The 25,609-nt window shown below is 40.2% G+C and overlaps 4 protein-coding genes across 4 annotated transcripts in view; 1 reads left to right on the top strand and 3 right to left on the bottom strand.

Annotated features, from left to right (window-relative positions):
• Positions 1-11,129, bottom strand: part of pias4a (protein inhibitor of activated STAT, 4a) — a 13,830-nt gene extending 2,701 nt beyond the window's left edge. Inside the window, 10 exon segments of the mRNA XM_020624230.1 lie at positions 1-75; positions 762-922; positions 1,020-1,093; positions 1,301-1,406; positions 3,693-3,821; positions 7,231-7,321; positions 8,741-8,782; positions 8,888-8,972; positions 9,103-9,484; positions 11,023-11,129. The exon segment at positions 1-75 is cut by the window's left edge and continues 78 nt beyond it. Coding sequence (XP_020479886.1) covers positions 1-75; positions 762-922; positions 1,020-1,093; positions 1,301-1,406; positions 3,693-3,821; positions 7,231-7,321; positions 8,741-8,782; positions 8,888-8,972; positions 9,103-9,484; positions 11,023-11,049 — 1,172 coding nt within the window. The 5' untranslated portion in view covers positions 11,050-11,129.
• Positions 11,130-14,808: 3,679 nt separating this feature from the next.
• Positions 14,809-16,873, bottom strand: LOC109974168 (uncharacterized). Its single transcript, XM_020624222.1, has 4 exons — positions 16,546-16,873; positions 16,106-16,299; positions 15,740-15,899; positions 14,809-15,106 (listed from the first exon to the last, which is right to left on the bottom strand). The coding sequence occupies exons 1-4, from the start codon at positions 16,871-16,873 to the stop codon at positions 14,970-14,972; spliced, it is 819 nt and encodes a 272-aa protein (XP_020479878.1). The 3' UTR covers positions 14,809-14,969.
• On the bottom strand, positions 16,815-20,364 carry LOC109974173 (uncharacterized). The gene is made up of 3 exons (XM_020624229.1): positions 17,367-20,364; positions 17,116-17,224; positions 16,815-16,877 (listed from the first exon to the last, which is right to left on the bottom strand). Exon 1 carries the CDS (start codon positions 19,985-19,987, stop codon positions 17,918-17,920), a length of 2,070 nt encoding a protein of 689 aa, XP_020479885.1. The 5' UTR covers positions 19,988-20,364; the 3' UTR covers positions 16,815-16,877; positions 17,116-17,224; positions 17,367-17,917.
• Positions 20,365-22,057: 1,693 nt separating this feature from the next.
• foxq2 (forkhead box Q2) lies at positions 22,058-23,593 on the top strand. Its single transcript, XM_020624223.1, has 2 exons — positions 22,058-22,525; positions 23,231-23,593. The coding sequence occupies exons 1-2, from the start codon at positions 22,058-22,060 to the stop codon at positions 23,591-23,593; spliced, it is 831 nt and encodes a 276-aa protein (XP_020479879.1).
• Positions 23,594-25,609: the final 2,016 nt, after the last annotated feature.

A 25,609-nucleotide genomic window follows, 5' to 3' on the forward strand; every position in this document is an offset into this window, starting at 1 on the left:
CGCCAGGAGCCGTCAGTTAGGTACTCAATCTCCTCAATGTCCTCAGTTGTCTGTTTCAGAATCTCAGATAACAACCTGAAATGCACACTGCTAGTTAGAGTGGCCTCACAAAACCCATTTCCCTCCAGAAAATGAACAAAACCCTTGATTGCCGAAGCCATGTCTAGCAGAAGTCTGCATGGGTTTTTAATTAGTTAGTGTTGGTCAGTTTTCTTCCTGCAGTCTGTAGTTCACCTCTGTCATTCTGCATCCACTTTGCAAACATGCTGACTACATCTCTGTCACCCTAATCATTAACCCTTGTCATTAACAGTTCTGTAAAAGTGACAGCTTCGCCATGCTTCTCTGCCCAACATTTGGTAATTAGGATGTTAAAACTGAAACCTACAGAAATCAGTTAAAGAAGGGGCTTTCACACAAGCTTGATTTAAGGAATGCAAATATACTTAAACAACAATGTTACATTGTTCTCATAATGATGGCTTTTTTAGAACAAGCAGATCACAGCATCAACAAGCTATAACCTAAGAGGTGCTATACAGAACATTCAAAGCCTTTAATAAGAAAACAGTAGTTTGGTGCATGAAATAACTTGCATCAAGAGGCTTTGAAATGCCCCAACATCTGTACAGCTTTAATTATGTCCCCAAGTTGAGTATAACACACATAGCTAAAATCACACAAGTGTTAATTTTCTAGATTTACTAAAAAGAAGAGGTGCTGCAACAGTGTGACGAGTCAGAGGATGTCTGTCTCCTTACCCATCGATAGTGAGCAGCTCAAAGGGAGCAGGCTTGTCACAGACAGGGCAAGTCCATGTGGGCTTCTTCTCATTCATCTGCAGGAAGAAGACTGCGTCGAAACACTGAAGATGGGCACAAGTTAAAACTCGACATGGCACACCAAGTCGCATCTTCACCAACTGGGAAACGAGAGAGGCCAAAGCACATTGAACTTCAATGAACGACAAACATTTCGGTGACTAGACATGTCAGGTATTATCATGAAGAAATACTCACTGGACAGATGAGAGAAACCCGGAGGCCTGTGGTTGCAATTTCACTTTCAGGGTCAAAGCGTAGCTTGTCTTGGACTGCAGAGAAATGGCCGATTATTACACTTCATTTTCCATCATATTATGTTTGTTGTGCAATGTTTGAAATAAACCCACAATCCAGTCCTACCAAAGCAGTGTTCACCAAAATGTCCAGTAAAGTTAATCATTTGCAGAAACAGAACTCGGTTTCACTTGCCATTTTAAAGTCACATTCACAAAGAAAATTACAGTTGTAAGACTTACTGCGTTCACGGCAGCGTTCTGCGCTTTCAACAGAGCAGAGTTTGAGTTGGCTGAAGAGGTCCGCTGCAGTAAAGACCCTCACTAAATACACTGCCCATGAGTACCGCTGAAAGCACACAGAGTCAAAGGTTGTGAGCACTTATCTCAAAAGCACATACACAAAGTGAACCTCAAAACGGAAACTAGAACACATGATTTGTTACGGTAAGAGACATCTCCTTGGATTCACCATTCTCAGCTAAAAGATGAAGTAAAGAAAAATGCATCCTCTGGAACCCTCCTGATAACACATATCTGCACTGGATGCAATGTATAAGGGGCTGTTACAAAAGTCACAAATCTTATTAAAATCAAGCACAGCAAATTCTATTAAAAATGTCCATCTGTTAGATCACCTTTGCTAAATATTGGGAGGAGGTTAAAAATGTTTCCTGCTCAAAATTTTCTCTTTGACCAAGCAGATCCTAACTCACTGAAAGCTTCACAAACTCCTCTTGTGGCCGGACCACAATGTTATGGATTTGCATTGATTGAGTATGCTGAGAAATCAATTCCTTACTCCTACGTTCCACTTGAAAAACAAACAATAATGGTAGTTTGCCTGTGAATCAATCCAAATCATTTCATGTACAGTGCACTTCTAAAGTGCTACTGCTGGTTTAAAACTGCAGCATTTTGTTCCAAACATTCTTGTGTCAGATTAACTGCATTCAGCTGTCAACCGCTCCATGAACAGAGTATAAATACAAACTGAGCTGTTATACTTAAAACTGCTTAAGCTTCCTGGAGGCTATCATGAGGAGATCCACAAAACTCTGAAAACACTTAGGGCTAGGGCTTCAACAAAATTATTTTCATTATTGCTTAACTGGATGAGAATTTTCACAATTATCTGGAGAGTTTTTCCTATAGAATGTAATAAAATAGTGAAACACACCACCACAGTTTCCAGAGTTCAAGATGGATATTCACTTTATAACTGTAGAAGAAGAAATACTGCACTCAAAAACCTCACTTCTTTTAGTTGGTTTAGACCCAATTAGAGATGCACCGATTGATCAGAAATGGCTGGTTTTCAGCATGATCAGGCTTGATTAGTGATCAGCCAATCAGTCTGAGATTTCCAATTCTGTGCAGACCAGATTTACAGACACGACAGTCTATGTCTACAGTCTACAGCTTTTTTTGGTGGCTGCAGTGGCACATACCAAAAGCATAGTGTGTGCAGCACGTAGCATCTCATGCGTATTCGCTTGTGCACTGGAAGTGCTTGGTGAGCCAAGAGCGCACAGAGGAGCCTACAGAAACACCTTGGACAAGGGAAAGCTACGTCCAAATCTCCAACACATAGTACACAATGAAAGAATTACTGCATGTATAGGTAGTGTATCCAACCCATGGGAAAACACAGAAAAGACAAACTACATACACTGCAAAAAGAACTAGGACTGGTGTAACAGACACTCTTCTGTTTCTATTACCTGTCACATCTACAAAAACTGTACTTCAATTTTAGTTGGAGGTTTGGGGAAAAAGAGTGACAAAGGGAAAATGTAAAACTGGTACAAGTTTTATTTTTATTACAAATTTCATTTTTCATTTAAAACAAGTTACAGAAGTGTCTGTGTATGCTGTCAGTTATGCAGGGTTGAGACAACACAATTTAAGCCCAAACTGACCATAAGGCATTGGAATGGACAAATGGCGTCGGATATGACAATCGATTATTCTGTCTCATATACTGTGTTATAGTAAATAACTGTCTACAGTGTGGTGGGGAGGTGCTGACCAACAGAAGCACAGCTGGAAGATACCATCTTAGATGAAAGTGGAGTGAGGAAAGATAAAGTGAATTGGTATCTTCCAGCTTCTGACTGGCTGAACACACCTGAGCCAGGTAATCAGCAGCGGGTCAGACAGGGATAGTTGGAAAACAAGCAGGACAGTGGCCCTCGAGGACTGGAATTGGCCACCCCTGCTATATAACCTTGTATTTTGACATGGTGACCATCGTATCAGACAAAAAAACTCATGTAGTCTGAACCAGGTATTACAGCTCTTAGAACGAAAATTTGAATCGGCCAAAATTGGAATTTGTAATCGGTGCATCTCTAGTTTCCATTTTCAAATTAGTGATCCCCAGTTGGTATCACAAGAGCTCTATACAAAAGGGGTGCCAACAGGGGTAAGATTGTGGTTTTCTGTCTTACAACATGAGCAGAATTGTGGAGGTGACAGTGAAGTAATTCAGCACTTGGCCCTTGGGTGTCTTCTTTAGGAGTCATAGAGGAGGAGAAGACATCTGGTGAGGAAAAGACATCAGGGCTGCTCTGCTTGCCCTGTCACCTGCATGACCCTAAGCTATGCCAGATTATGAGATTCAAGCTCTGACCTTGCCAAAGTTTCCCCAGGTGATGGTGACTGTATTGATGACATTGGAGAGGTGTAACCACGGGGTGATGTTTACAGGACGACAAGGACGGCGGGGTTCAACACCAGGCTTATTAGATGGGTAATAACCCTGTAAATACACAGACACATGCACAAATACTGAAATGAGAGGCTTTGGAACTCCTCTAAAGCACTTGGATACAGTTCATCATTAGTTTTCATATATTCTGCTTTGAATGTGCTTGTTTATCTAGGCACAACCAAAGCATAAATAAAATTTCAACCAATGAGCCTCTAATGTAAAAGGTCTTATACTTGTAAAGTACTTTCACGCTGTTTGGCCATTCACCCATTCGCACTCACAACCACTCACACATTCACACACACCGGTGTTATCACTGGGATCAACTGGGGGTTCAGCATCTTGCTCAAGGACACTTCGACATGTTGACTGGACAAGCTGGGAATCGAACCACAAATCCTCCGGTTAGGAAACGACCTGCTCTACCTCCATACTTAATTATACACCATCGGCCCCCTCTTTCATATTTGACATAAATATATCATATTACATCAATGACGGAAATGTAGCACATTCTGTGTACACGCAAATGGTCATGAAGATTTGTTGTCTGGTCATCTGTTACATTAAATATTACAGAATAACTTTCAACTTTCCTTGAGTATAAGATTAGGTCAAGTTCACATTATGAACTTAACTGTGAACATATTTCCTGGTTATAATGTTGTGGACCACAGATTTATTTTTACTTGTCAAATACATATCTACCAAAACATGACAAGTATATTTTTTAAGGTACACATGCAAAACGGTTGAGTACGAATAATGAAAAAAAAAAAAAAAAAAAAAAAACTGCAACACTATCAAAAGATGTCATCATCATGCTATTTAAACAAACAAAAAAAACTATGCTATCCTATACAGCTACATACAGTAGCAGATACTTCAACGTAGCCCACATGCCCATGTTAATGATCAGTTTGAGCCCAGATATGACAGTCTGATTCATCTGCACTGTTTGTGTTGACATCAGCCTGATATCTGCAGCCAGCTGCTAGTTAGCATTGGCTCCTTGACAGGAAGGCAGAGTAGATTCCACACAGTGTTCATGGGACTTCCACAGCCTCACATCTCATAGCCAGAGATAAGATCTCTTCAACACGGCAAACCAGGAGCTTAGATCAGTGTGCAGTCTTTTTAGTGCAAGTACGAGTTAGCCACAGTCAGCTAAGTGTTCTGAGTCACAACAAAAAGTGCTGCGTATTTACAGCATATTGCAACTCAGTGCAGCTAATATAACCAGCTACCATCATATCATCTACGTTGCTTTTTAAATTAAACTTTTGGTGCATATTTTAACAACTCACACACAGCAGCTCAAACTGAACCATTCATAGGTTATTTTTGTATACACAACATTTAGCTCAGTTATCTTTTGGAATGTCATCATTTTCTGCATTAATTTGTCTAAATGTGATCTGATCATCTAAGTCAAGAGTACTGACAAATATGCCTAATATAACACAAAAAACATTTCTGACATTTCATGTCTTTATTGAGAACAACCATAAAAACCTCATCGTGTTAGTGGAAAAAGTATGTGAACCCTTGAGTTAATGACCTCAAAAAAGCTAATTAGTGTCAGGTGTTGGCATACCTGGAGTCTTCTTTAAGAAAAATGAGTTTGTGGAAGAGCACATTGACACTCCACAGTGTTACTGGAAAAATGTTTGGTGGACTGATGAAGATTGAACTATTTGGAAAGAACATGCAGCACTACATCTAGGGTAAAAGGAGCACTGGATATCATCATGAAAACATCATCCCAACCGTAAAGTATGGTGGAGGAAACATCATGATTTGGGCCTGCTTTGCTGCATCAGGGCCTGGTCAGCTTGCAGTCATTAGGGGGAAGATGAATTCCCAAGTGTATCAAAAAATTCTTCAGGATAATGTGAAAATGTCTGTACGTCAGCTGAAATTCTGTAGAAGTTGGATGATGCAACAGGACAATGACCCAAAACACTGGAGCAAGTCCACAACAGAATGGCTTCAGAAAAACAAAATCCACCTTTTGGAGTGGCCAAGTCAGAGCCCAGACCTCAACTCAATAGAGATACTATGGAATGACTTGAAGAGAGCCATACACAGGAGATGTCCAAAAAATATGTCAGAGCTAAAGCAGTTCTGCGGGAAGAATGGGCTAAAATTCCTCCTGAACGATGTGCAGGTCTGATCCACAGCTACAGGAAGCTCCTGGTTGAGGTTATTGCTGCCAAGGGGGGGTCTACCAGTTATTAATTCCAGGGTTTCACTTACTTTTTCCACTACCATTTTGAATGTTGAATGAGTGTCTTCAATAAAGACATGAAAGATCAGATTTTTTTTTTGTGTTATAGGCACATTATATTTGTCAGTACTCTTGACTTAGATGAAGATCAGATCACATTTTATGACAAATTAATGCAGAAAACCATGAAATTCTAAAAGGTTCACATATTTTTTCTTGCCACTGGGCATGTTAACTGAGAAAGGGTTCCCTGATAGACTAGTGGTTGAGGCACAGTGCTCACGCCGCTGCGGCCTGGGTTCGAGTCCGAGTTGCATCAGGAACGGCATCCGGCGTAAAACACATGCCAAATGTCAACATACAAATAGTCAGTGTGACAATTCGCTGTGGCGACCCCTAACGGGAAAAAGCCAAAAGTGACATTCATACATGTTTACTGAGAAAATGTGTGAAATTTGCAAGTATCTGGATTTCAAGAATCAATAACTGATTCTATTAAACAAGAATCACGCTTCACTGGCCAATCTTTCTTTCCTCTAGCCCTACTGTAACATTACCACATACAATGTAATACGACCAAAATTACTCTCCAACTGCATTTTGACACTGCCTCTGTAACTGCCACAAGCAATGCAGTTGAACTGTAAAACTTGAGCCTATTAATTACACTGTCACACAGCCTCAGTTGTCTGTCACTACTACATTTGATCTGAGAAGTGTACTGGGTGGTACTTTCTTGTGTTCTGTGGAAGCTTCAATATTCAAGACACTGATTTTTGACCGTCTTTCTGATCTGATTTTCTGACCACATACACACCTCATGTACACAACACAGTAAATTCTCATCTTGGGGGTTTAAACGTCACACCTGCACATGAATGCAAAACTTCCACAACACTCTGTAAGAGAGTGCCAGGCAGGGAGTTTTCGACTGACATCCTGCCAGCTGGTGATACCTTCAGGCTGTATAACCAACCCTGCATGTGTACCAAGATGTTATTTTTCCCTTTCCTCATTCAATTTCCACACACATTAGGTTGGTTAACCCATTACAGTAATAGTTTTGTGATGACCAGTCAGTAACTCTGCCAGTGACACCCAAACAATGACTCACTGTAAAAACAGATGGCTTACAGTAGTTGCGGGGAAAAAAAAAATCTTTGACATGAACAGAGGAACAGACCAGCTTTATCCCTGCTTCTGTTTGAAAGAAATGAATCAACTCACCGGCACATGACAGTAAGACTGGTTGACTTTGACAGCAATGTTGGGAGGATACTGGTCCTCCTGGACACCAATGGAGTCTGTGTAACAGATTCTACAACAGGGAGTGATAAGAAAGAGGAATGTTAGCATCATAAGCACGTCAGACTGGATAGTTAATCAGCATAACTAGGTGCTTTAGGACCAGAGGACCTTTTTCATAGTTCACAGAACTACTGGACAAAGTACCCCCTTTTTTGTGTGTTTGTAGTCCAGGAAGTGAAAATGATGATAGTTCTTAGAAGGACTAAGCACAATAGGAATCATGAGTTAAGTATGTGTACATTGACTGTAGCAATGTTAACTGTCATTTTGTAAAAACCATGTTAGCTGTGTAAACAATAGCTACCGATCACAAGTGGCATGGGGAGCTGCAGTCTACTGACGCAAGGCTCTGCAGAAGGTTAGTGGCTCATTATATACAGCAGGTAAAATAAGTATTCGACATGTCACCATTTTTCTCAGTAAATATATTTCTGAAGGTGCAATTGACAGGAAATGTTCACCAGATGTCAGCAACAACCCAAGTAATCCATACATACAAAAAAAACACAAAACAAATAAGTTCACAAATTAAGTTATGTGCAATAAAATGGAACAACACAGGGAAAAAGTATTGATCACGCTTACTGAAATATATTTCATACTTTGCAGAAAAGCCTTTATTGGTAGTGACCGCTTCAAGACGCCTCCTGTATGGAGAAACTAGTCACATGCACTGCTCAGCTGTGATTTTGACCCATTGTTCTGTGGGCCTCTTCTATGAACTCTGATCTTTAGTTCTTTCCATAGATTTTTCTATTGGATTCAAGTCAGGTGAGTGGTTAGGCCATTCTAGCAGCTTTATTTTCCTTCTCTGAAACCAACTGAGTGTTTCCTTGGCTGTGTGTTTAGGATCACTGTCTTACTGAAATGTCCACCCTTGTTTCATCTTCATCATCCTGGTAGATGGCAGCAGATTTTTTTTTTTTTAATCAAGAATGTCTCAGTACATTTGTCCATTCATCCCTCCTTCAATTATATGAAGTTTGCCAGTGTTGTATGCTGAAAAAACAGCCCCACACCATGATCTTCCCACCTCAAAACTTTACTGTTGATATGGCGTTTTTTGGGGTGATGTGCAATACCATTTGACCTCCAAAAATGGTGTGTATTATGGCATCCAACGCCTGTTAAGGTATGTAGTTCTCGGCGGAGCTAAGTAGTGGGGTAGTCCCTAGAACTGTTTGGTCCAAAAGAACCTACTGAATCTGTATCTGAACCTAACTGTTCACATAAATGAATAAGTTGTTTTATTTTGAAAGAGGAATAAGAAATCCAAAAACTACTACTCCATAAATGATAAAACTATTTTCCTTTTCTTCTGCATCTTTGACAGAAAATCTGGTTAACAGCAGTCACTGGCAAACCCAGCACTTTGCAGACAACATTTTGAAACACCATGAAATTTCAGTGTCAATTACTGCGAACTTACCTAAGAACCACTTGTATTGATGTGATTCCTGGACGAAGCTCACTAAAAAAAGTTCACAGATTAAAATAAGCATCGGTTACATATTTGTACTTGAGGATGGTATTAACTAAACAGAGCAGATCTCAGAAGAAACTGGTGAATTCTTACCTTGCATTTCTGATCTGCTCTGCTTGGTCTGGCGTTAACTTAAATATGCATTGACTGTCCTGCAGTTTCTCATTGTTCGGGGCAACTGTAAGTGTGCATAGACATATTCCATCACAAAAAGAGAGCACAGCACAGTGTGTAGTTGAATAATTTAGTACATGTCATTTCTCCAAACTTAATTATATAAATAAAGTAAAAATAAACTCTGCACTCACTTAGCTCTGTTGGTGGCACCAGTGTCTCCAAGGTTTGGTAGAAGGGCAGTGGCACCAGCTTAACTTCCGTTGCAGGTGCGGGGATTGTTTTGGAAATGCCATTGAGGTAGTCTGCGCCCTGAGAGATGGCAGTGGGGGAGGAGCTGAGGGGTGTGTAGGCCAATGGAACACCCTCTGGACGCCGTGCTGCAAGCCAGCCAGAGGTTTTGGGGAAGCGCGACTCGTAGAGCTGCCTGACGTTCTTCAGAAGCTCTGGACTGTATTCGGTCTGCACTAGCCTCAGCGCACGCCCCACCAGGTCCTGCTTCAGCCCACTTTTACTGCGACCCATTGAGGCCAGCAGTGTCTGCAGGTCTGAGACCCGGAAACTTTTGACCATGTTCTAGAGAGATGAAAAGACAAAATACTGCAAATGAAATACAGGGACACTGATGTATGCAGACAGGGAAACTGAGTTCAGTCCACACTTGTTTTTAAATAAGTTTAAAAATTCAAATTCCTTTTGAGAATTCTTGCCTAAAACACACCTGCTAAATGTGTCTGTGACTAGTTCCAGACAAATATTTACAATTAACTTCTATTCAACATTTAACATGATATAGCAGAGACTCAAATGCTCTGATTCTTAATAAAACTGGATTCTGTTCTTGCCCACTTTAACCCTAGAGAGGACTGAGCCTACCTTCTAAGTAGCTGGATATAGTAAGATGTCACCCAGCTCCTCATTCTGCTTGCATTTTGGCAAAACCACTTTGGATTGTCCCCTTTTTAGAAAAACTGTGGGACCATTACACAAACTTTAAAACCCTGATTCTGCAACAGCAGTTTAAATGTATGACTTCACCTGTGCATATCACTGTAACCTATTACATCCACGTCAGGCAACATAATTAGCAGTTCACTGAGAATTCAATGTTAAATGTCATTTGCATCGACTGTTCATAACTTATAAATGATGTCCAGCTAGAGTGACAACTAAACCTTAAGCATGAATAAACAGTGTAATCAGAATGTTAATGATAACGTTAATGTCATAACTATTAAGATGTGGCATTGCAGGCTACATAAGACAAAACATACAGTCTTGCCTGGGGATATTTTAATGGGCAGCAGCAACGTAGAGAGTATGTGAATCTGACTGTGGGGTAAGACAAAATATCGGTTATTGGGAAAATCTTAGCCATCTGACAAGCTTTACCTTTGTCTGATGTTGAGCGCAATTATTATAGATAGATAACCTTTGTTTTAACTGTACAGAAGACAATGACATATGTCAACTCCCAAAACAACAAAATAGAATAAAATAATAAATTAAGACAAATAATAACTTGACAAATGATGCAGCTGTTAACTGGGCTTCTGGTGGACAAGCTGTGCACAAGTGCAGACAGGAAGTCAATAACGTTGCTGTTTTTTGAGCCTCACTTAAACATCTCCATTATAGCCTGCACTATCGACTGGCTAGCTTTTTTAAAAGACTGATCTGTCGGTATTCAATCAAGGCAGCTGGACACTTTGACAGGTGCAAAGCTATATAAAGCTACATAAACTAACCGGCTAACTACAGACATATTATGATCAGTCAAATAACGCCAAAAAGTAACACACCGGAAAGCGTGCTAGCACCACATTCCCATTTGTTTCTGTTCTCATCATTCATTTTCAGTGTCTTCCCTTACATCCAACGTGATGCTAGCTGAACCAACGCACTTGCCTGGTTAGGACTACCTAGCAGGGTTAGCTATATTAGCAGTGCACGCTAGTTCGTCTCGTTGTGAACTTAATACGCCACATTTGTAAGAATAGAAACTCGCAATCATATTGATAAAAAGCCCCCAGCTCCCCCACGACCAGGCTGAGTTTAACCCACACTCCCGCGCCAGACTCCCATCAAACCAAAACTAGCCAAGCTCTACTTACCATCGCCTCTACCAGTTCAGCCGCCATCTTCGTGCAGCAGTACCGCGAGAGTCAGAGACCAGTGCTAGTCCTTCACCAATGAAACGCAGAGCTTACTTTGATAGACGTGCAATCCCAGTCAATCACAGTGCGACTTCAACAGCGTCCGAAGCACTGCATACAAAATAGGCGGGAGCATCGTTTATTAAAGTTACAGTACAACTTTGTAAAAACACTAAGATACAGGTCTCATTTCCAAATTAGGCCTCAGTGTCCACTTATGACACCACGTGTGAAAGTATTTTGCTATCCATGATGTTTCCGTTTTATAGTACTGTGGTATTGTGAACGTGTGTTTCATAAACTGCTTAAATTCAACATGGATGTAAAGCCGGGGAAGTCAATTGGATCCGGTCGCATGGTCTGTTAAAGTCCCGTCCGAGCGAAATATTCCATTTCAGGTTATCTGACCAGCCGTGAGGTGTTGAGTTAATACTTTGTCTAAGGTATGTTCATAATTAAATTAAAATAACTAATTAACAAAATACGCTTACACATCGTGGTATAGACCAGCCAATCCATAACTAAAAACACAAAACCCACGTTGTTTCACACATTTAACAAAAAGGAAATATATGCTAAGGAGAATTTACATTACCTCTGGTGATCCATCCCTGGTTTTCCAAAAGCTCTTCTTATGTGGCAAAGAATGGCCTAATGCAAATACAAAAATCAATAGAAGGAGTTGCTGCAATAACATGGTGTGTTCTGTTATGGCTCTGGCTTTACTTTGAATGTAAAACATCAGCAAAAATATCGCTGTTGAAAGGATAGCTGGTTTTGTCACCATAATTTCTCCTGGGATACTTTTTTTTCATCATATTATACATGTAAATTAGGATATAGGAAACATAAGAGTCAGTGATTTTAATACACCTGCATTTCACAAGTGGAGACTCAGATTACACATTGATATGTTCTTAACAATACAGAGCTTTTAAAACTATTCTAATAATATTTTGTCTTTTTTATTTATAGAACAAGGCTACATATGCATGCATATAACTAATTACAGTGTAAGAGCTGGCTAATGTAAAGGAGACAGCTGACTGCTCTGTGCATATATTTCTTATTCCATTATTTAAACAGAAGAGGGCAATATGGTCCATGTTTTGACCAGTCATTAAATTAATGCCCTCTGTAAAACTGACAGAACAATGCAGATCTATCTACAGTAGATACTGTATGATTGCTGTTGTCTGTAATAATGTGATTGCTGTAAAACCTGTGTGGACCAATATAGCATACCTTCTAAGTCAATGTAGTAAATTTTTTTAATAGTAAATACAGTTTACTTGAGCTATTTTTTTTTTTAAATAAATACAAAAAAAAGCTTTTAAAAAAAAATAAATACCAGATCCCGGGGGAGGCTGGAGATATTGAGGCCGAGTGGACCATTTTCTCCACCTCCATTGTCGATGCGGCCGCTCGGAGCTGCGGCCGTCAGGGCTCCGGTGCCCGCTGCTGAGACATTATACACTAGTGCCCTCTAGTGGCTGCTGGGAAACTACTGTTATTTACACAAGCTCCATCCATATAAAGCCATATAGTGTTTCTATTAAAAAAGCACAGTTGATTGATATTATGCCTACCATTGCAAATACTGGGACACTGAAACATGGATAGACTGCTTCTCCGGTGATGCAGGAGTACCGGAAGAAACACCTGAATACTGGGGAAGAGTTAGCACATGTCATGCTGACTGTTATTTTGGTCCAATGGGCCAAATAGTCCCAAGGGCCATCGATTTTTATCAATTCTACAAGTAACTTATAATTGTATGTTCTGTGTGTTTGTTTTATTGTCTAACATTTAAACTTTTTATTTCCTGGTGCTGTTGTATCTGTTTGTCCACAATTGTCCACCGAGGATGCCATTACTGCTTTTCTCCATCCAGCCCTCGCCCACCTAGATTCAAAGAACTCTTGCGTGCGAATGCTGTTTCTAGACTTCAGTTCAGCATTCAGCACAATCATTCCCCAGCAGCTTACACAAAAACGTAGACACTTGGGACTCAAAACCTCTCTCTGCAACTGGGTGCTGGACTTTCTAACAGGGAGGCCACAAAATGTGTGGATCGGCATCAACATCTCCAAGACCATCACACTGAGCACAGGGGCTTCGCAGGGGTGTGTGCTCAGCCTATTGCGCTTCACACTGCTGACCCATGACTGTGTGTCAATCTGACACGACTGTAGTTGGCCTCATTACCAACAATGATGAGGCCAACTACAGGAGTGAGGTGTGCAAACTGGTCCAGTGGTGTAAGAACAACAACCTCTCCCTCAATGTGGGGAAGACTAAAAAGATCATTGTGGACTTCCTCTAAAGCATCCACCACTGACCATCAACGGTACTATAGTCGAGAGAGTGAGCAGCACCAAGTTCCTGGGGGGTGCACATCTCTGAGGACCTCTCCCGGACTAACAACACAGCATCACTGGCCAAGAAGGCTCAAACACACCTCTACTTCCTCCGCAAACTGAGGAGAGCCAGTGTCCCACTCCCCATCATGTGCTCTTTCTATCAGGGCACCATTTAGAGTGTCATCACTGGCTGCATCACTGTGTGGCACAGAGCCTGTACTGTCTCCTGCAGAAGGACTCTGCAACGCTTAGTGAAAACAGCCAGTAAGATCATCAACGCCCCTCTGCCTTCCCTTATGGACATCTTTAACACCCGCAGAGCCATCAGCATTGCTGATGACACCTCCCAGCCCGCATACTCCCACTTCAGACTCCTGCCTTCAGGAAGGAGGTATTGGGGTCTTCAGGCCCACTCCACCAGACTTATAAACAGCTTCATCCATCAGGCTGTGAGTATGCTGAACTCTATCCATTACCCCACCCCCTCTGCCCCTGGACCGTAACCCACCACAAAACATAAAAAAACTACCTCTGCTGTTTTGCACTCAACCCAGTACATTCCCCCTCCTTGTTATATTACATGTAAATCTGCTGCTGACTGTTTCTACCATCATATCTTCTGCTGTTGGTCATTTGCATCTCAATCTCACAACCATCTGACAAGCTTCTTAAGGATAAGGATACCCAGGTAGCCAAAATAGTGCGGCCCGATGATGGCCCAGATCCGGCGAACCGGATGAACTAACTCGGCCCAGATACGGTTGCCAGACTCGGGCCGCATCTGGCATGACTGACGCCCCGGAATCGGCCCAAGTACACTGGCCCAAATCCGGGTGCCGAAGCTGAACCGACACTGCCGGAATAGGGCCGCAATCGCCCCACAACCATTTGTAGATTTGGCCTATATCGGCCCAGAGGTGGATACCGAAACTCAACCGATTACCAGGCTGTGACTTCTAGATCTGGTTCATCTGTAAGGCAGCTGATAGCTTGTAGTAATGATTGGGCAATGATGGTATTCCAAACCTGTGATGTCATAAATCCTGCTCATAGACGTGCATCTTAAAGTCATGGAGAGAAAAACCCTTTGCTTTAAGCAGATGAATATGAAAAAAGCCTTCTTGTGTTAGTCTCTGAACCTATACCATTTTGCAAACTACATTTGATTAATGTTGGCTTTAGGAATTTCCCAGGATGAAATAAAAATTTCACTTGAAAATATTAAATAACTAATAAATATTAAATAAAATATGTTAACCTTACAAGAACTAGGTGTTTAGCACTGCTCGCTGATGGTTTGGCAGCCCGTTCCTACCCTTGCTTTACCCCACACCTATCCTCAAAACTAGATGTTAGTTTTTCAAATTAATAATTACATGACTCAAATACATTAAAACTTTATTCTAAATGTGCAGCAGTATTTTACATTGATGATAAAAAAAAAGATCAAAAACAGAACAGATCAATAAACAGATCCAAAAAAAGAACAACTCTCACTGCCCAAAACATCCTTGTGGACCAGTGGACCTTTAGTGTACCCTACTAAGAATTTGCTTGTTTCATGGCCCGTTCCCTTCTTCCTCCATCCCTGTCCGATGCCAGCTGCAACCACCTTTTTATGTACTTTTCAATTTCTCCATCTGGTGCGCTTGCAGTTGCAGAATTTTGCCGCACTGATTCTGCAATATTAAGAAGGAAGAAAAAGAAAAAAACACTGTCACTTGATGTACAGTAGAGTCTTGGGACTATCTGTTTTAGGGTTCAGTTTTGTATCAAGATGTTGAAACATGGACATAATACTGCCAGTTACCTCAATAGTTTGAATAATTTTAACAGGTTTTGAAAAAAGGTGTGTGCTTCAATTAAGGAGTTCAATGAAAATGACTTTTCATGTAAGAATGTGGTCATTATTTCAGAATACTCACATTTAGATTTAAATGTACACTTTACATGAGTAACTGAATATGCAAACATGTGTCCACACCTGAATCGATAGAGCTGATAGAAATCATTAACCATCAAGTTAAAAATAAATGGTCCTAATTTCTAAGGGAGACACAAAAATGGACTCAAATATACTGTAGATATTACACATTACCAAACCCATAATCATAATTGTTCCTAATACTGTATAGCAGATGTCGAAGTGTGACATTTTGATTACTTGATTGGGTAATATTAGGAAATTAAGATATTAGGAAATTTTTACATTATCGGCAGGAGTTATTAAACCTTTAATGGCTTTATTACATTAAAAACACAAAATAATTACATCATTGGCTGCTGCAAACCCTATAATACAAAAAACTTACTGAGGACAACATCTTTTAGGACAAGCTGCTCAAAACCATATTTCCCATGTACTCCACGCCAGTTGATTTGCTTGGCCAGCTGGTTCGTCATCAGTTTAGCCATTATTCGCCAAACTGTTTCCTTTATTGTTAAGCCCCCTGCCAGACCAAAGTAGGTGACCTGAAAAACACAATAAAGAATCACATTTAATTCCTTCAATTATTCTGTATTAAAACACTGGCTTATGTCACTATATGAGACAGAAGACAGTTGATGACATTTAGTGATGGCATATTTCCATGGAGAGTGACAGAAGAGGTATGATTTGTTCTTATAGATACTGTGTAGTGTCAAAAATTGTATTTCTGTCCAATATCAACACCTACCAGTTTTTGTTTGTGTTCCCCCTGTGCAGCAACGGACTGCTCAAGGTTCAGGAGTTCTTCCAGTGTTTTCAGAGGAATTCCAGTAACCTCTGGCACCTCTATAGGCTTTCGAAGATTATTTTGCAACTGTAGCAAAATAATCTGCTGTTGCTGCTTAATGGTCTCCATTGTTGTTAATATCTCCCGTAGAATTGCTGTAAAATACCAACAAAACACAGTGAGTGCCAGTAACAAATTGTGAGGTTATTTATCCAATTGGCCTTGAGGCATTTCACTTAAAACTACAATGGTCAAACTGATATACATCATATTAGGGGAAGAATCAGTTTGCACCATGGATATCTGAACAGATTGTTACAATCCAACAGCTAACTGACCATCCATACAGCTATACGTCAGTACAACCAAAACGGGACCAATAACTACTGCAAAAGACTTACGCTCACACATCAGTTGGTCGTTTACCCTGGGCACACGAGGGGTTGCTGCATTTTGGAAACTTGAAGGAGAAAGTTCTGGTCTGGAGGGAGTTGGAGGCAAAATTGCTGGCGTGATGACAGCCGGAGGAACAATGGTTGGAGCAGCTGGTAAGGCCAATTGAGCCCTGGTGTGGTTTCCTCTGGGCTGTTCACTACTGGTGACAGCTGGAGGACCAATGGTTGGAGCAGTTGGTAAGGCCAATGGAGCTCTGGTGCGTTTCCCTCGGGTTGCCTCATTGCTGCCGTCATTGTCATCTTGGTCACTCTCTGACTCAAAGATTCTGTTCATGCCTCTAATGTACAAAACAAACTGATTATATTTCAGAATATAACAAAAACACAAAAAAAAACATGAACCTTGTGCAGTAAATTGATTACATTGGTAAACTAAATTCAAGTCGTTTTCCCCTCAAAAGTCACTGATGTTTCCACTAGACTACAGTAAATACACTGTGGAACAACCCATGTACAAATTATTTCAAATCAATTTTCCAAAACCACCTGTTGCTACCACATTTTTGACCATCTTACCTTCTCTTCCGCCTCTTGTATGCTGGACGTTGATCCTCTTCATCTTCGGTTTGAAGATCTGACGTAAGCAGGGCCTTTGGGAGCAGAAGTCGCGCCTCACTAAATGTATCTTAAAAAGAGTTCTCAATTAATTTTCACATTTCTGTTCATTAAAAGTTACTAGTGTAGTTTGTTGGTGTGGCATTAAACAGATAATGAAATTATACCAAGGGATTAAGCGGTAGAAAATGAATGAATGAATGAAATTATACCTTTAGTTGCCCTTATGCGGATGTTATACTTTTCCCAGAATTCCTTGGGAGGGTCTGCTCTCGCTATGGCCCGGTTGCATTGCTCCCTTGCTTTATAGGGAGGCCAGAAGCTTCTTCCATTATGAACCCATGAGGCTGGAACAACTTCTGTGTCTCCCGTGTCCACAAAATCAACAATGTGGTACATCATCTTTGAAAGGAATAATATGAATTGCATGCAAAATCATTTAAAACATTAAGCCATAAAATTCAATTAAAAAAAAACACAAATACATATATACGTTACACATATACATACATTTAGGACTGCTGCAACAGATTATTTTTGAAAATACACTCCAACATTCTATTGCCCTGATAAACTGAGGTTATGTTATATACAGAAAAGAAAAATACAAATGTGCAAACAAAAAAAACATAAGGAAGTATGTAAAAAATCTGAATAGACACACTAAATCTTAGTACATTTTCAAAAGGTATATAGGTATAAGAAATGATTCTCAGCCCCAGTAAACAGTTGCTCACCTTGCAACACAACCCCAGTTCATTTGTTATGACAAATGGAGAAATGGCATGCCCACAAATTTGTTCCTGAATGGGAGGAGTACATACTTTGTCACTGCATCATTCATCTTGATACACTTTAGTTCCTGGGACAAGTCAGTGAGTTGGAACACACCCAACTGACCTGAATTTATTGGGTAGTCAAAAAAGCTTGCACAACTTGTAAACTCATTATAAACCAAATATGGATCTCCGCCAAACTCAATGATATTTTGGACTACACCTACTACGCCATCATGACATATGCAGTTGTCACCTGTGAATACCTTGACACAAAAGTGTGGAAGACTAACTTCTTTGTACTGCATTACTGGCCATGTGATGTGCAATGGCAGTGGACCATCACAATGTGGTTTTCTGAGTTTGGTTTCATTTTGTGTGTCTGATCTACAAACTACATTTTCAAGCTCTGATATTCGTCTCACAACTTGTGCAACTGGATACTGGGGGCTGCGGATCATTTTCTTTATTTCACCAAGGTAGTTTTCATATGGAAACCCCGAGATGTTGTCCAACCACTGGCCATGCTTTTTTACATCATCACTGAGATGTATAAGGCCATGCACATTGTACACTAAATTGTCCTTGCCATAAAGCTGTCCAAAGTGTTCCACAAAAGACACAAGCAAGGTCTTTGCAAAGTCACAAAATATCACACAGAGCTTTGGACATGCCAGTATTGATATTGCAACATAAAGCAACATAAAGTTGTTGTAAACTGGTGAGCTAAGAATGTCAAATAGCGCAACTGGCCCAGTATACAACAAAAACTGTCTATATTCAGTTGCCTTCCATCTGTGTCTCTCTTCAACAGATCTGGGCTTCCTGGCAAATTCAGTGGGCATGTGACTTTTGAAAGACCTCAGTGTTTCTGACAGCTGATTTACTTTCTTGAAAGGCAAACGGCACCTAAGTGGACCAGTACTGCCTGCCCATAGTTCTAGGAGCTTCCTTGTGACCCCAAGGCAAACAAGATGCATATAATCATGGGGAAACATAGAAACCATTCCAATGCCAGTCTCAATAAGTGGGGAAATGTCTCTGTGATGTTCCTCATCCACCTGAAGTCTGAAACTTTCATCTGTTCTGGCAGGGCTTCGGCTGTCAGGAAAAGTCATCCGGCTACCTAGACGAAGCCCATATGATGTACATTTATCACAGCCTGCATACCCAGTATGAGATTTTATGGCTTTAATGTAAGCTCGGGCAGGAGCATCACATATTATTGATGTTACTTTTATGAACAATATTTTCCCTTTAAATGTAAAGCCAGATGCTAAGATTTTTAGCTCTGCCACAAGATCTTTTAAGTAATCTCCCACAGGATGTGGCTTTGATTTGCCACCAAACAAGGCAATCAAACAAGGCTTTTGTTTTACAGAAAATCCCTGCACTAACCCCAGAACTGGCCATAACTGGAAACCTGAACTCTTGAACAATGGAAGCCCATCAAAATTTAGTTGTAGACTGACTGTGTGACGATCAGGAATTTTTACCCAAATATTGTTCAGGAAACGAGTGAGAGAACTGACAATCCCAAAGTAATAGTATGCACCTCCTGCAACTTGGTTGATTATGTAATTTCTGTTAGTATGGAGGAGTGTCTTGGCATCTTTAGGTAAAGATGGATGGTGACATCTCAACACTGACAACAGGGCAGTCAGGGCAACCAAACTGATACTATACTCTGTGGCCCAGTTCATCAAGCTAGTAGTGAGAGTTGGCTGTAGAATGTCATCATCACTATCAAGTTCATCATCATGTACTGTCTCAGCATAAGCCTCTTCTGTGCATTCACTTTCCATAAAAGTCTCTATATCATGACCACTGTGATCACCACTTTGCACTTTTTGATAACCACATCCTGCAGCTTCATCATCACAATATGAAATTTCAGCACAAGGAACTTCCACATCAAGAAGCTGATTGCTTTTGTCAGCAACGTCATCTTCAGAGGTTTGACTATTTGTGGAAAGTGATGCAAGACGTGTCTTTACTGTGACCCTGGACCTTCTCCGCAGATTTGATGATTTATTGTATTCAGAGTAGAGCTCCATCGTCAGGGCAAATGATTTGAGGTGGTGGAGTAGAATCTCAGGGCTCCGAATCTCAAGGACCCGAAAAAAAAAAAATAATAATTTAGATGAAAAATATTGTAAAGGAGACAAAACGTCTATCAATTTTTTTTAAAACAAATAACTACAATCATATAAATAGTGATGGGTACCTCGCGGAGTAATACGTACTGTGCTTCAACATAATATTAATGCGCCTCGGTTTACACGAGGCCATGGCGGAGCTACAACTTAACCCGCGCTCGCGCACACAAGCACTCAAGACTACCGGCCCCCCTCCCCACAATGCTGAGCATTATGAAGGATACCTAAGTGCAATTTGACTCATGCAGTTACAAAAAATGTACATTTTACCACAAATCGTGCAGGGCACCACTGTTGCCTCCTTCTTGTTACTATTTTCACTACTGTCACTGATTGTACATGGTTTGAATCATAGCCTATGAGGCTGTACCGTTTAGTTTTATCCTAATCACTTTGACTTAGTTTTCTTATTCTTTTCTAGTCTATTTTTACTGAAGTTTTATTTTCTTTTATTTTCCTAAATGTTATGGCATTCAATACTGGGTGAGAGAGAAATGGTATTTTGATTTTCTGTATGTCCTGCACATATAGTGAATTGACAATAAAAATCTTTGATCCTTGATCCTTGATTGCAACATGAAATAACACAATTACAGGGCAAAGAACATAACATAGAAGGTGAAACAACAGACAATAACAAAACAGACAAATGACTGTAGTTCTAAATCATATCTCCATTCTTGTTTCATTGATTGAACTCCCGGTTTGTTAACACCTGCCTCCAGTTGACATTTAGTGACGTCAAATGCCGAGTGTTGCCATAATGTTTTTCACCATCACTTTGTATGTTTAATGGTTTTTTTCAATAGAAACATGAAAGATCATGACTGTTTGTGTTTTATCAGCTTAGAAATATTGTGCTTGTTTGTATTTGTGACTTTGGTGAAGATCAGATCACATTTCATCACCAATTTATGCAGAAAACCAGGAAATTGCAAACAATGCTGTTACTTTTTCTTGCAACTGTATTAGTATCTTGTTAGTTTAAAAAATTCTAGTGGATAATAACAAAGAATTCTCTTTTGTGATAATGGTTGACATGAATTGCAGTAAAGGTCACATTAGACACAATTTAAAAAACAATCGCATTATGTTAAGAACATGAAATTTTCAGGCATACGCTTTACTGTTCCATTACCTTATTACCATGAATGCCTGCACAATACATTCATTCTCTTCTTGAAAAAGGAGACTCAACTGGATGTATTTTCTCCAAAACACTGAACTTGACCCATTAATTACTGTTCTCTGGTAACTGAAGTAATTCTCTGGACAGCATCCCCATGGACAAAACAACCTTAACAGGATAACTCTGGCATCTAATAGGCCTTTGATTGTACAGCATCCATCCTCTGAACACCATGTCTTGCTAAATCTTGAGTGTTTAATCTCCCGTAATTACAAAGATATGCTTAGGGTAATAAAAACAATCCGCCTGAATTGAGACCCCCTACTTGGACCTCCCCTGTGCCTGCTTTGCCCCTTTCTGTGAGGGATAAATTCACAGTCATATAAATAGAGTCACCTTCACAACTGTGAAGGACAACTTTTTGACTGAGGAGCAATAGGCTGTTTGACATTGAGAAGCAGGGTTTTGATTATCAGGTTTTTCAGAGAGGCAAAAAAGTTTAATCAAACTGTGTTGCTAAACAAAATACCAATATTTAGACTTGTAGACTGACATTAATTTCCATAGGTTCCACAGTGCATCAAGGTTAACAGTTGAGAGACTCATCTTTATCTGTGATCTTGTCAACAGTAAGACTTCACTGCTAGAAGCAAGGGGTATTGAGGCTCTCACATTTATGAAGGTCTTATGAAGGTCCTAACTTTAAAAGGATATAGCAGTGCTGTATAACTCAGAAATGCATTTCTGAGAAGCATTTTGTGAGAAACACTCTTCATTCAGACAGTTTGGAATTGATAAATAAAACCTCTGTAATGAGCCTGAGAAATCTTAATCCAGAAATGATAATGGAGGACAGAAGCTGTCGCACCAGTGGCAGAGAAAGGCTGGGACTGAGTTTTACTATTGACTACCTTCTGTTCAATAAAGGAGTCAGAAGTCCTAAAGAAGAACAAATGGGAAGTTGCATGGCAGAGCAGATAGTGAACACCATGCTAAATCATCAGAATCCTAAACTCAAGGAGGTGGCGATTCATTCTGAGATACAGGAGAAACAGCTACAGAGGTCAGCCATCAAAAAAAGGAAAGTAAAAGCAGAAGAGGGGAATGAAGAGCAACAAAAGGAGGGGAAGGAGGAAGTGACCACCACTACGTCCACCAGCAGCAGTCCACAGAAGTCTGCAGAGAAACCCAAGCAGTCATACATCGCACTCATCTCCAAGGCAATCCTGGCATCTGAACAGAAGAAACTGCTGCTGTGTGACATCTACCAGTGGATCATGGACCACTACCCTTACTTCAAGAGTCAGGTATGTTCATGCCCGTGTTTATCTTTCTATTTACCTGGCAGGGAGAAATCAACCTGTATGGCATGGTCAGAAAACAGATCTTCCTCTATTAGAGGAATTTAGAAAGTCAAATTGGGGGATTGTATGAGGTAAAAACAACAATAAGGGTGAATGTTGTCTCATCACAGCTACTGGTAAGATAATAATGAGACAGACAATGATAAAGCATGTTTGCTCAGAGTCTTCATTGTCCTTAATTTAGTTGCTCAAAAATAATGAGGCAACCATTTTCCTAAGTGAAGTGACCTGCTTGGCTCAGGTAATCTGTCTAAGTGGTTAGGTAATTAGGTGTTTGCAGGGACACTAGATGATCTTCTTGTTGGCAAATTCACAAATAAAGTAATCCTGTTGCTAGGATGCAAACCACCTATGCCTAAACCAGGTGCAACAACAGCCTGAATGTAGCCTAGTGGATTAAAGTTGGTCACTGGTTTGATATGCTAAAAAGGTAAATCAGGGTATTGTGTCTTACTGCGATCATATACAGTCTTGACACGGTAAAGCACTTCCTGCCAAAAGAGCAAGGTGACATCCTGAGAAGGATCAGTGATGCGTAACAGCTACTTGTGTTAACTTCCAATTGGGACATCCATTGTTTCAGCTTTCACTTACTTGCAGGCTTTACTTTTGGCCTAAATGTTTTTGTTTTTTTTCTTGCTCCAAAAGGATAAAAATTGGAGGAACAGCGTGCGCCACAACTTGTCCCTCAATGATTGCTTCATCAAAACAGGCCGCAGCGACAATGGTAAAGGCCACTTCTGGGCAATTCACCCATCAAACTATCAGGGCTTTTCTAATGGAGATTACCACTGCAGGAGGGCAAGGCGGAGGGTACGCAGGGTGGCAGGACAGCTGCCCTTTTCCTCTCTGAGCACCCTGTACCACCCTTTCCTCGCCTATCCCAGTAGAATGGCCTGCTGGTGCTGTCGTCAGGCCCCAGCATGCTCTTTACCCTGCCTGGCACCCAGACTCTACTGGCCATGGTCCAGTGTGCAGCCACAAGTGGAGCTCCACCTGGCCGAACATTAATGCCTCTGTACCCAGAGAGAGAACAATTGGTATTTTTGCAGTATTCTGTACTTACAGTTTGGACCTGAATTACTACTGGGTAAAATAGTCATTTTAGACCCTTATTTAATGATTATGTCAGTAGGTGATGCTAAAATTAATTAAAATTTGGTCAATATTGCATTATATTCATTGTTGTAAGTAAGGTCAAAGTGACTTTAGGACATTCAGTGATTAAAAAGGTACTGCATTTTCTTTATTTGTATTCTGGTTTGTGTTAGAATAACAAAAACATGTTTTGTTATAATCTTATTAAATCATATTGAGTTGAATACCCTGTGATGGTTGTTTTTTTTCAGTAGCAACAGTTGTGTTTAGTGTGTGTGCACGTGCACACTCGAGTGAGCACTTGCCTTTGCGTGTAGATTTTGCTAAAAGTGAGCCCAATGCTGAAATACCACCCGGTGTTAGATGCTAATTAGTCAAAGCTGTCAGGATGCAAAATCTTCTGCCTTAAGAGACTAAAACTGGGCTTTCCAAAGCTGACTCCCAAGGATGTGAAGCCAGATAATCTATGCAATCCCAAATAGTTTCAAGAAATAGGAGGTTTATCACACAGTGTAATCCGTAGCCGCTGCTGCAGAAAGAGGGGGACCACAGGAGGTCAGGGATGAAGGAAGCAGAGGAAAGGGAACGAGGCAGAGAGAGAGGGAGGGGAAGAGACACTGATTTATTGGCGAGAAGTGGGAGGGTTTCTTTAGGTGCTCAATACACTCCTGTTTGTTTAGATAAACAAGTCAGAATAAAAATGTACAACAGCTGAAATAATAAAATATATACTTAGATTAATGATGAACAAATTGTTACAGCCAGAATGAATATGGATGAAGTAACTTCATAGTTATATTTTCTAGGGATAATTCACATAAGACATGTCATAAAGAAACACCCTACAAACTAATTGTAACTGTCTCTAAAGCAGAAACAGTTCACTTATAAGATGACTCCAAAATATTGTCATAATAAGAATCAAGTCAATTTTTATCTGTCCAGCTCTCACATCAATAGTGAAATTCCTCTCTGACTCGCAAAGGTTGGCATTTACCTTCCCAGTGCACCAGCCTAACAGGATTAGGTCATACATTGACTTTTCTGAAGTTTGTTTTGTCTCAGCTCATGCAGGCACCTTATTTGCAAAAAACTGAATATTTGAAAGAGGCAATATTTGACATGAAATTAGATTCTGAATAGACAATATGTCAGAGGGATAAACCTTAAAAGAGAGAGACAGCGGGTGTTATTCACTACAGTTATTTTCTGGCAATGTTCATTAGAACAATGACAAATCCATTTAATTAATTTTTGCTTGCCAAATCTTCCTATTCAATGTCAGCAGCTAATTGGAGACCTAATTTGCTTAATTCCCATGAATTGCTCTCTGTATCAAATCCTCTTCAATTCACCAGCTTTAGGGCTTTAATTTGCTTGCATATGTTTGCTGTACACAAACAGGCATACAAATACATTCATGTGCAAGAGTATGTAATTCACACAATCCTAAACCTCTTTCAAAAATCAACACATTGTACAGACATAGTACACAATTACTTAAATACATTTATAAATGTGTGATGCTTTAAATATGGTGTAGTTGAGCTATTTGTTTAAATCTACTGCTGAAGCATCTGCATATCTGAATATATTTTGATTGTTTTTTTTTCAAGCAAAACAAACAATGTGACTTATGCTCACGACAATAACACAAAATGATACTTAACTAGCTTTCAAGGAGAATGAGATTAAGGTCATGAGCACTCTGTGTGTGTATGTTCTTGTACTTGCTACATAGTGAGGACCAAAGAAGTAGTTTTGCTGCAGAGTGAGGGCATTTTTGGAAAGTGAGGACTTTGGCTGGTGTTCATTTTCTGAAACACCTTTTTAGAGGTAAGACTTTGTTTTAGGGTTCAGGTTAGAACAGGGTTTAGGTTAGGTTAGGGAATTAGTTCTGATTATTAAGGTTAGGGTAAGGGGCTAGGG

This window comes from Monopterus albus, unplaced genomic scaffold (assembly GCF_001952655.1).
Source record: "Monopterus albus unplaced genomic scaffold, M_albus_1.0 scaffold323.1, whole genome shotgun sequence".
Classification (NCBI taxonomy): Eukaryota; Metazoa; Chordata; class Actinopteri; order Synbranchiformes; family Synbranchidae; genus Monopterus; species Monopterus albus.